At 38.2% G+C, this 12,575-nt stretch overlaps 1 protein-coding gene across 1 annotated transcript; it reads right to left on the reverse strand.

Moving 5' to 3' along the window:
• Positions 1–9,261: 9,261 nt before the first annotated feature.
• On the reverse strand, positions 9,262–11,199 carry LOC120417062 (probable cytochrome P450 6a13). Its single transcript, XM_039579019.2, has 5 exons — positions 10,855–11,199; positions 10,274–10,792; positions 10,082–10,209; positions 9,925–10,019; positions 9,262–9,864 (listed from the first exon to the last, which is right to left on the reverse strand). The coding sequence occupies exons 1-5, from the start codon at positions 11,079–11,081 to the stop codon at positions 9,295–9,297; spliced, it is 1,539 nt and encodes a 512-aa protein (XP_039434953.1). The 5' UTR covers positions 11,082–11,199; the 3' UTR covers positions 9,262–9,294.
• Between the last annotated feature and the right edge of the window lie 1,376 nt (positions 11,200–12,575).

The raw sequence follows: 12,575 nt of genomic DNA on the forward strand, positions 1-12,575 counted from the left end.
TAGCGTGATTTTCGAATGATCCCACTTTGTTTACATCTACAAAGTAGGAGTCTGTTGAAGTGTAAGCATGACTTTTTTTCTTACAGGTAAATGAGCTGTTTTATAATAAGTAAGACAATGTTTTTTTATTTTGTATAGTTTTTAACATTTTTTACTTTAAAATTGTCGCGTTTCGATCGGTTTGAAGAGATTTTTCTTTTTTACGGGTGACGAAGAACTGCGGTGAGAGTGTCATTGTGCGAAGTCGCAGATACATTCTCTGGCTGATCCAACAAACAGAGAAGATTTTCACTAAACCGGGTTTTTCAAACGGAATCAAACAGTAAAGACAGCTTCTGGATGAATACAATCGCATCGACTCCATAAACAACTTCAATTCATAATTATAAAAATGACGATCTCGCCTTCAACTTTCTTAAGATTTCTTGACTTCAACTCTAGGTCCTCAAAAGCCACATATTTATCATTCTTGCCAAAAAAACATTTTTTAATGATCGATAACAATACTCTGTACTTATGGTGTAAATTGGTTCCACTTTTACAGTTTAAAATTGAGGCCGTTTTGCGAACCACTATTTAGCACCCAGGTGCAAACCTTCAAAAATCAGTTTGTTGAACGTAGTAATTCAGGGTTAAGTTTTTGAGGAAAATGATCGGAACGCGTTTGAAGCTTTAAAAAACAACATTTCTGGAGTTTTTTTTTGAAAAGGTCCAATAAACTAAATTTCCAGTTTTTGCTTTTTGGGTGTTTTTGAAACCGCCTTGAGTCAGGGGTATTAAAAAACACCCAAAAAGCAAAAACTGAAAATTTGGTTTATTGGACCTTTTCAAAAAAAACTCCAGATTTTTACTTTTTGACAAGTCAATTTGGATTTAAGGGTTGAAAGTTACAGCCAGTTTGAGGAAAAAATACAAATTTGAAAATCACTCTAACAGTGAACCACCCTAATGTTCCACTATACCAAAAGTTGCCCCTTTCTATTTGCAACAACTCTTTTGAAGACACCAAATTTCAAAAACTTCCCCCTTTGACCTCCTAGGCCCTTCCGAAAAGGACCTATTAAATATAATTTTATGAAAAGAACCTCCTAGGCCCACCTTCACGTACAATCATGCCCCGGTTTTGATTCGTTCAACTGCCTCGGTTAAGGATTTTGGCTATATGGGAGACATTGGCTATAATCGTGCAATGTTTCTCGAACAAATTCTCTAAATTATTGGTATTGGTTATTGCAATATGGGTATCAAATGATCAGATTTTTCATACATGGGTTTTTTACAATTCTCCGCCAACTCACACAGCAGTTGCCCGACCCCTCTTCGATTTGCGTGAAACTTTGTCCTAAGGAGTAACTTTTGTCCCTGATCACAAATCCAAGGTCCATTTTTTGATATCTCGTGACGGAGGGGAGGTACGACCCCTTCAATTTTTGAACATGCGAAAAAAGAGGTGTTTTTCAATAATTTGCAGCCTGAAACGGTGATGAGATAGAAATTTGGTGTCAAAGGGACTTTTATGTAAAATTAGACGCCCGATTTGATGGCGTACTCAGAATTCCGAAAAAAACGTATTTTTCATCGAAAAAAACACTAAAAAAGTTTTAAAAATTCTCCCATTTTCCGTTACTCGACTGTAAAAAATTTTGGAACATGTCATTTTATGGGAAATTTAATGTTCTTTTCGAATCTACATTGTCCCAGAAGGGTCATTTTTTCATTTAGAACAAAATTTTTCATTTTAAAATTTCGTGTTTTTTCTAACTTTGCAGGGTTATTTTTTAGAGTGTAACAATGTTCTACAAAGTTGTAGAGCAGACAATTACAAAAATTTTGATATATAGACATAAGGGGTTTGCTTATAAACATCACGAGTTATCGCGATTTTACGAAAAAAAGTTTTGAAAAAGTTACTTTTTGCGTTTCTCTTTGTTTCGTCGTCCGTGTCTGTCGCGGGTGACCATGAACGGCCATGATCGATGACGACCAACTTTTTCAAAACTTTTTTTTCGTAAAATCGCGATAACTCGTGATGTTTATAAGCAAACCCCTTATGTCTATATATCAAAATTTTTGTAATTGTCTGTTCTACAACTTTGTAGAACATTGTTACACTCTAAAAAATAACCCTGCAAAGTTAGAAAAAACACGAAATTTTAAAATGAAAAATTTTGTTCTAAATGAAAAAATGACCCTTCTGGGACAATGTAGATTCGAAAAGTACATTAAATTTCCCATAAAATGACATGTTCCAAAATTTTTTACAGTCGAGTAACGAAAAATGGGAGAATTTTTAAAACTTTTTTAGTGTTTTTTTCGATGAAAAATACGTTTTTTCGGAATTCTGAGTACGCCATCAAATCGGGCGTCTAATTTTACATAAAAGTCCCTTTGACACCAAATTTCTATCTCATCACCGTTTCAGGCTGCAAATTATTGAAAAACACCTCTTTTTTCGCATGTTCAAAAATGGAAGGGGTCGTACCGCCCCTCCGTCACGAGATATCAAAAAACGGACCTCGGATTCGTGATCAGGGACAAAAGTTACCCCTTAGGACAAAGTTTCACGCAAATCGAAGAGGGGTCGGGGCAACTTTTCCCGATTTCGTGTGAGTTGGTAGAGAATTACCCAAATAAGGAAGTTGGATTTGAATAACTGAAACATGACAAAATTTCACAAGGGACAATTATTCAAAATCGCATGCAAAAGCATGTACTGAGTGAAAAAAGGCACACAGAATTTAGCAACTGCCGGGATTCAAAACAACAACAACAAAGAGGACTAGCGCTTCAGCCAGCTCGGCTATCTGACCAATGAAGATATGAGATACCGGGAACCGTGGTGTAGGGGTAAGCGTGGTTGCCTCTAACCCATTCGGCTTGGGTTCGATCCCAGAAGATCCGGGTGGCATTTTTCGAGACGAGATTTGTCTGACCACGTCTTCCGTCGGACGGGGAAGTAAATGTTGGCCCCGGTCTAACCTTAAGGTCGTCTCCCAGGGTCCTGCCTCGATGGAGTAGCTGGTAGGCAGTTGGACTAACAATCCAAAGTACGTCAGTTCGAGTCCCGGGGTGGATGGAAGCTTAGGTTTAAGAAGAGGTTTGCAATTGCCTCAACAATCAAGCCTTCGGACACCTAGTTTTCGAGGAGGAATCTTGCAATCGAGAACGCCAAGGTAATGCTGTAGAGCGAATAATTTGATTTGATTTTTTGCTCAACCTGCCAAAAATACGAGAATTTTTCCCTTTTAAAAACTAGAGAGCCTGGAGTTTATTAGAGAACGGCCATCTCAAAACAAAAGTACCAATCGAAGCACGAGAACTGACAAACGAAGGTACCAATCGAGCAGAAAAAAAAAAATCAGTTGGCGTTCAATCGATGGGAAGTATTGTAATTAGGGTGATTTATATTTATTTCAAAAATGTGCAAAACACAAATTGAAAACAAAAATAACATCGTGGGAATTATTTTTTTGAAATTTTTTTGCAAACGCAGCATCTTATTTTAGATTTACATCAACCATAAAGTATGTTTAAACTCAGTTTGTTTTGATTCAATTGACTGATAAAAAGAGAATCTGAAAAGAGTCACGCAGGTGCTTTGACAATTGCAGTGCTGCAAGCTATTTTGACTGATGTGTATGTAGTGGTGCCAGTTTCAATATTTTAAGATGTCCGTTCTCTAATAAGCTCCAGGATCTCTAGTAAAAACATTTCAGTTCTGTTTAAAAATTCCTCCAAACCAAACTGATGGAGTCTCGACTGCAACAAGTCACACTGGAGCGGGCGGTTGACAGAGGTTAGAAATTGCCCTGCGAATTATCAAGGCTAGTGCAGAGCAGTATGCACCACACGTACTCACCATCACTTGATGTGAATGACGGCAAGGAGTGACCTTTGCTGGGAGGCGGATGACAGGTCGAACAGCAAGAACAAAGCGATTACCGGATGAACCGGGGGGCTTTGGGATCACTGTTTGATCTGAGAAGGGTTCTGAAATTGATGAGTTTAGCTAGAAATTTATGGTATTGGCTAATCATCAATAGTATTTATGTCTTTTCAAATGTTTCATTGAAGCATGTTTCTTATAAAAAAACATCATGAAGTTTCATTCACCAATGATAATTCTGAATAAATGAAAATCAAAACCAATTATAGCTTCTATTCTCAGCCGATTACAATAGACAGCCTGCAGGTGGCCATCAATTTCGCAGTTAAGACGATAAATCAGCAATTATGATTGCTATTGATGTTCCATTTCTGGCATTAATGTTTAAAACACAAAGCCTCCCTTCTCCGAAACCGATCCGATTAGCACCTGAACTACCCCTCACCCACCAAGTCATGGTTCTAATTGCTTCCACGGAAGACCTTCACAGAAGTGTTGGTGCCAGCGTCTGGCATTCATTAAACCTTTATAGGCATCCGCCGTTGGCGGTCCTCGGAAGGATTTGAACCGTGACCGTGTTCTGAACGTCACTCCACCGTGGGCCGGAAGGCCTTTTTACTTCGCAACAACGCGCGTTACACGGGTGCCGTATCAGGGGTTTGTTGTTTGCCACGTGCTAATTTGAATCCATCAGCAAGTCAATTAAAACGACGATTTTCAATTCTGAGGGTGGTTGAGGTGTTGAAGAGGACCGGGGGGTAGGTCAATTGTGGTGGGACTGTTGGTATTAGCTCAAAAATTAATTTTCTTTGCTAAAAAAATGCCAAAAATTGTACCAAAACTCATTTTTTTTCAAAACATCACCACGGTTGAGTGTATCTCATTGCCAACCCCTCAAACCTACCCATAGTCCAAAGGACTTCACGACCCCGCCAACGGAGACCATCACCGCCATCACCACGGGACAGCGGATATGCAAATGGGATTGTTAATTAACCTGAGATGTAATTATCGCCTGGCGTCACCTGCGTCACCAGCGTCGTTATCGGTGACACCGTGAGAGAATTCGCAAACAAAACCGCAACACCTGGCTGATACCTGGCCATCAACCCTGGTGTTGGTGGTCATCTGGCGGTTCTGCGGTGACGAACCGAATAAGTTGCTCCTGGGGACATTCTTGTTCATCGCAAGGGAATGAAGGCTCCACGATGCTTTGATGTAAAGTTTGTGGAAAATTGGATTTCCAGCGGAAATTGAAGGATCATACGTCTTAATTTGACTTTTTGTTTGCAATTTTAAGGCTACATTAAGACTTGGTCAAACACTTCAAGTTGCTTTTATTTATTTCTATTTTTTGCCCAACTAACTAATCCACTAAACAATGTTGTTTTTGCATTTCCCTCCCCCTAATTTTGGCCATGTTTGTCATGTCTCTGCTGCAGAAGCTTCACTTGCACCCAGTGGCAACTTTTGAATTTTCAATTTCCCTCCTGGGAAGAATTACGACCTTGCTGACCCATTCCTTTGGGTTGGACGCAAAACTTTTCACTTTTGTCGTCACTCTTGTCTTTTTTTTGTTCTATCTCTCTTATCCTCTCACGAACCATTTACGACTTTTTCCCGGTGAAAAGTGTGGGACTCGGGGTAAATCGGGGTGTGTTTTTCTTGCGATATTCGCCACCCCGACCAACCAACTCGCTGGACTTTTTACTTTCCTCTCACACCCCAGAATGACACGGATGATGAAACCGGAACTTTGCAATTTCCTTGTCACGCTGGCCTCTCCCCTTTCCGGGAGGGGTTTGGGGAACCCTTTTTTCCGTACATGTACGTGGAGGTGAAACCTGTTAGAATTCACCTAGTAGTGGGATTACAGTTTCAGTTAATTAGGCGTTGTTTTGAATGTTAATTAAAAAGAAAATTATTTTGTTCAAAATTTTCTATAAAAGTTTCAATATAAAAAATTGCGATATAAATTAGAATTTTGTTTTTTTCATAAAAAATAAAGATCGTCATTTATGATGGTTATTTCGTATATTTTTAATTTTATAATTGTTTCTTCTGTTTAGTCGAACGAAGGCATATTGTATGTTTGTGTTTGTTTCAATATAAGATGTTCATAATTTACTTAAATGGAAATGGGTCCATTGATTATTATTTTTTAAATGTTTATTTTTCAAATCAGATTCGCTGGTACACAGATACTGTAAAATCCTGCCAAAATAAAACAAAATCTATCCGAGGCAGCGTTACCTTGAGAAGTACAATGTGTTCTTTTCAGAGTCATTTTATTGTGATTTATAGTTTTATTGCCTCATAATAGATAGCTGAATTTAAGACGAGACAGAATTTATTTGTGATTTTTTTCGACAAACATTTAAGGCCGTTGCATATATTTTTCAAAGTTTATGTTGGCTTTTCTAACCAAAGAAGGTATTTTGCATTATTGATTTGTCCACTCGAGCCTCGAGAAAAAAACGATGTATTAGCATTAGAAAATTTGTAGGATTTAGTGTTCTCATTCGTCAAATTTGTAAGTTTCAATAAGGGATTTTCAGTAAAAAATGGGTGCGCTCTAAAAAATAAAGTAAAATTTTAATGTGATTATTTGATGCAAAATCGAAACTTTTTTTTTAAATTGCACCATTTAGGAACTATAGCTGCATTGAGTTCAATTTAGAGAAAAAATATATCTTTTTATTTTAAAATGTAGTGCCCCGTTTTTGAAAATATATCTTAAAAAGCAGAGCAAAATTCAAATAAAATCCTCTAAGGAATTCCTAAAAAATAAGGATTCAATTTAATTGAAGTTTTGTCAATATGTCTAATAAAAAGATACTTAATTTTCCAATGCCCATAAGGAAATCCATCCAAATAATTGATAAAACAAGATGAAGTGTCCGGGTTTCGAAGCGTCCGGGAATTCGAATCATGACGTTATTTTAGATGAAAATTATAATAAACATGCAGGAACGCGGCGCAGCGGACGGCAAACGAAAACGACGACGACGACAAAAGTCCAAGCAGAGAAACAGCGCGCGCTTGTAGGTAAACAGGCAGGCAGGCAGGCAGGGAGCAAGCTCGTGAGAGAATTTGAATCTGAGAGAGAGCACGTGCGTGTACGAATTTGAAATAAACATCGTTGTTGGGTAGCCCCTTAAGCTGGCCGCGCAAAAATGGTCAGCTTTGGGCGCTAATAACTTCGCGGGAAAAAATCCTAAAAATATGGTGTCTTTGGGAAAGTTGTTCTAAATTTAATGAAGGTTCTACATTTGAGAAATGGTAAGAATCGGATGATTATGGCGCCTTCCACAGGTAAAAAAGTAGAACAGTTGCTTTTCTCCATACATTTTGACGATTTTTCCCATACAAACTTTAAGCGATTGGAGGGAGGGGTTCCCGTGGTCAGAATGAGCTCAAATTTGGAATTTAGCCTAGTGATGGGTCAATCTTTGATTTCAGGGGGTAGCCCCAAAAAGTCCGGATTTGGACCACCCTAATATATATTTAGCAAGGAATTTCTGAAAGAAAAATTCTAGAAGTTTTTTAAAATGTCCTTTTAATCAAGTTTGAATTGAGGAAACCCCGGAAAACTCTTCCTTTTTAAATCAAACTCACAGAAAAATAAAAATTTCTTGTTAACAAAAGCTTCGACCAAATCAAAACAGCAATTAAATGATTAAAAAGTTGTTAAAATTCTTTACAAATCCGTATTATGCGTAAAATTTCCTACAAAAATTCCGGTCTGTTAAAAATCCGCAAAGAGGTTCGAAAATGCGTAAAATAGAAAATCTGATAATGATGTCTTACAAATTAACCTAAAGTGGCTATAACTCTAAAAAATCGATTAAAAATCAAATCTTTTATCGAAAAATTAGAATCATTTTGAGCATGTGTGGGTTTATTCAAAAATCTTTAGAATTTTTGAGAAAAAAGTTTTTTTTTGTCATATCATAGTTTTTTTGAAAATAAACGATTGCAAAACAACAGAGCTAGTGTAACATGCATTTTAAAAAACTTTTCCCAGTTAAATGTGGAAAATATTGCCCGTTATTTCAATGTTTTATCCTTTTTAGCAAAATAAAGAGAATTTTCTCAGCCTTTCAAAAATATTCTTTTCAAAAATTGGGCACTAATTTTAAAAAATGAATAACTTCGACTATTTTCAAAAAAGTTACCTAAACATTGCTATAACTTGAAAACAGTGCACTTTATGAAAATTTCACCAAAGTACTTTTTGATTGCAAATTCGATTTTACATCGAAAAATGAAGTTTCAAAAAAATAGTACTGATTCAAAAATTTATATCTTAGTCAGAGATTTTTGGCACAATCTTTAAATTTCTGAAAAGCTTGCATTTGATGTCCCCTAAAACATTTCAGAAAAAATAAAAATAGTGTTTTTTTGCAAATTAAGTTTTAGTAATAAAAAGTCACCAAAAAAAAATGTGAACTTGTACATTTTTTTCAGTGTAGTCCTTATCCGTAAAATTAATAAAAAAGACCGATTTCGTAGAGAGTTGTTTAATAGTCAATACCTACAACTCTGCCGAAGACACCAAATCGATCAGAAAATTCTTTCCCATTATAAAGATGTTCGAATATTCACAAACAAACAATTTGTATGGAGACTTGTTTGGGCTAACCAATTATGCAAAATGGCTTGTCTGTTCATGAAGAAGCTCTCAGGATTTTTTTTTGCTAAATAAAAAATAAAAAATCAGTTTTGACAGTAGAAACGGCAGACGTTTTTGAAAAACTAAACGAAAGAATTCGTATCGCCCCACCGATCCGAGATATCGAAAAATGAACCTTGAATTTGTGATCAGGGACCAAAATTACCTCTTGGGACAAAGTTTCACACAAATCTAAGAGGGGTCGGGGCAACTTTTTTCCGATTTCCTGTGAGTTGGCGGAAAATTACCCTTATAGAACCTGAAAATTACAAAAATATTTAACCTTTTTTCACCGTAAGAAAGACAAAAACTAACGACTGGCCAGCTCGACCTCGGCACCGGAGACACCGGACATGGTTCCCCGTTCAGCTCTGGGTGAGATATCCCATGCAGGCGCGCGTTGTTAAAGGAGCTTGTTTTTCCGGAGCTTCGAAATCTAAAATTTACGACTCTTACGCCTCAAGTTTTGCCATTCGCCCTTGCTCCCGGTCACTGGGGGTGGGGGATGATCTCGGTTGACCATCCTCCCTGTACGTGGAATGTGTGTGTTTTTGTGTCTGACACTCATTTTCTGAACGTCGAATGCTTTGACACCAAGTGCCGGTTACATTGGCGTTGGAATGCTGTTTTTTGTAGTAACTGTTGAGAGCGAAAATGGGACTGTTGAATGGCGTTACTTCAGAAATTACAAGACTTTTTCGATCGTAGATTTTAATCTCAAAATATAAAAAAATTAACCTCGTTTCCGTTTTTCAAATCGCACCAGCAGCCCATCCCGCGACTCCACCGGGAACTTTCCGGCGTCCATCCGGAACGGTTTGTGGTTGGGTGATACGACAATCCGGAAGTGCAACATCAACCGTACCAGTGCGAGCTTGATCTGCGTTTGGGCGAATCGCATTCCCACACACATCCGGGGACCCTCGCCGAACGGGAAGTACACCATCCGACCTGGGTCGGTCGTCTTCTCCCGGGGATCGAAGCGTTCCGGTCGGAACTCGTCAGGGTTTGGAAAGTAGCTGGGATCATTCTGAATCGAAAGCAACGGAATGAGAACCGGAGTTCCGGCCGTGATCCAGATGCCTTCCAGCTGGCCGTTGATTTCCCTCTTGAGGATGTAGTCCTTAGTGGCTTGTTTTTGCATGACACCAAGTGGAGGCTTGATGCGCAAGCTTTCCTGCAAGGTCCAATCCAAGTAGTCCAGCTTCTGCACCATGTCATAGCTCACTGTGTTGTCGTAGGATTTCAGGGCTTGCTCGATCTCATCGTACAATTTGTCCTGCACGTGAGGGTTCGCGGCTAACTGAGATTATTGATTGAAAATTGGGTTAAGTTTAAGGATTTTTTTTATAATTATACTCACACTATAAATCAGAAAACCCAAGGCAGCGCTTGATGTTTCGAATCCCTCCGTAAAGAACGACAAAGCCTGTCCGGCTATGAGTTCTTCGTTAAGTTCTGGAAGTAAGTAAAATTTCACATTTTTCGGATTTCTAGAATTCAACCTACCAAGATTTTACCAATTTTTGATTTTGTATTAAGTAGTGTCTGCAGTTGATCTTCAGTCTCCTTTTTTCTGTTTTTTCGTTCCTTGAGCAGTCCCGATACCAGATTTATCATCCATTCGTTAACCTCTTTGGGAGTTATTCTGTAAACAAAGAAAAACTTCTGAACTTGCTTATAAAAACGTATGTAAAAAAAATACTACTCACGACACTGAAAGAACGTTGGTCAGAAATGGCAAAAACAGCACCAACATGTACTTGATACCCGCCAGCAGCGACGGCTGGAACACCTTCCTTCCCATCACTCGCCACTCGCTGTCGGGATTCCGGAAGCAATCGGCGTCCACACTGAAGGCACACCGGGCCACATTCTGCGTAGTGAAGACGGCCGAGACCGCCTTCGCCTCCAGATCCCGTCCCACGTGACCGCCCACGTACTCCACTAGCTGGTCACAGATGCGCTCCATTGCCGGGAACAGCTGCCGCATCCGGCTCGCCGTGTACAGTGGACTCAACAGCTGACGTGACTTGCGCCACCGATCGCCGTCCACTACGAACGGGTTGTAGATCAGCAGGGGATCCGCTTCGGCGTCCACCGGAAAGTCGTTCGCCGAAAAGCTGGCATAGTCTCGCACCAGAACCGCCTTGACCAGATCCGGAGCGCGGATCATCACACCCGGCGTGAACACCTTGTAGAATCCGACGAATGGTTCCCCTGGATATTCACTGAAAAGAGAGAAAACTATCAAATTAGGTTCCCCCAGGAATCAATACATCCTTCAACTCACTGATACCACTCGTCGCACAGCTCGGCCAAATGTTTCGTCTGGGAGAAGGTTGGTCCGAGGTTTCCGGTCAGTAGCGACGGCTCCGGACCGGGCACGTTTCGACGTCGCCAGTGCTGGAAGTGTAACTTCAATAATGCACGACACGCGAATCCAGCGACGGTCACCAGCAGTCCCAGCCGAGGAGCGATGTACGCCAGAACACTCAGCAAGGTCACGGTCAAAATCATTACGCGGCGCGCTGACGATACGGTAGCTACTCGACGCTTGGACAGGTTGAGATAAACTGAGTCGTTGGTTTGTCGTTTTCGTTAGTTTGTGAAAGAGAGATAACGGAATTCAGCGATACGAAATAATACAGATGAAACCTGGAATAGAATCGCGTAACTGTCTCAATTTTTTTCAGGCACCAAAACCAAAACAATTTTGACAATTTTGACAATTTTGACAATTTTGACAATTTTGGCAATTTTGACAATTTTGACAATTTTGACAATTTTGACAATTTTGACAATTTTGACAATTTTGACAATTTTGACAATTTTGACAATTTTGACAATTTTGACAATTTTGACAATTTTGACAAATTTGACAATTTTGACAATTTTGACAATTTTGACAATTTTGACAATTTTGACAATTTTGACAATTTTGACAATTTTGACAATTTTGACAATTTTGACAATTTTGACAATTCTGACAATTTTGACAATTTTGACAATCTTGACAATTTTGACAATTTTGACAATTTTGACAATTTTGACAATTTTGACAATTTTGACAATTTTGACAATTTTGACAATTTTGACAATTTTGTCAATTTTGTCAATTTTGACAATTTTGACAATTTTGACAATTTTGACAATTTTGACAATTTTGACAATTTTGACAATTTTGACAATTTTGACAATTTTGACAATTTTGACAATTTTGACAATTTTGACAATTTTGACAATTTTGACAATTTTGACAATTTTGACAAATTTGACAATTTTGACAATTTTGACAATTTTGACAATTTTGACAATTTTGACAATTTTGACAATTTTGACAATTTTGACAATTTTGACAATTTTGACAATTTTGACAATTTTGACAATTTTGACAATTTTGACAATCTTGACAATTTTGACAATTTTTACAAACCTAAAGTCACTACAGTTATCGGTTGAACTAACATCCTAGTTAAATAAAAAATCATAAAAAACCACCCACCAGAAAAAGGAAAGAGCATTGCATACACTAAATAACGTCTTTGTTTAAGGTTCGACTCGTTTGCGCAGATTTGTAACCGTTTGCTTGTGTATGTGTTAGTGAGATTCTGATTGTGAAATCAACGATAGTTGGTGGCAAAGTGCTAGTTTTAATTTAATTGAATGTGGACAATTCTAGGAATTTTATTTGATGGCAGCGGGAGATGGCACTAAAAAGTGCTGCAAGTTTTTTTTCCTGTTTGGTGTAAACTTTTTGCTCTGGAATTCAAGTTTATGACTTTGATGGAAGATAACGCTGTTTTTCAGACTGGAGCAACAATGGAATTTAGAGACCAAAATCATTTAAATTGTGCGTTAGAGGGGATAAAAACTTTAATGATTATAAGGGTTGAAGACATGCATCCACTTAAGTGGTAAATCAACTAAAATTTTCAACGAAAGATGGATTTTAATTCAAAACTAAAAGTCAGATTCATCTAAATGTCTTCAAAAACCTGAATTTAAACAATG

This window comes from Culex pipiens, chromosome 3 (genome assembly GCF_016801865.2).
Source record: "Culex pipiens pallens isolate TS chromosome 3, TS_CPP_V2, whole genome shotgun sequence".
In the NCBI taxonomy this organism is placed as follows: domain Eukaryota; kingdom Metazoa; phylum Arthropoda; class Insecta; order Diptera; family Culicidae; genus Culex; species Culex pipiens.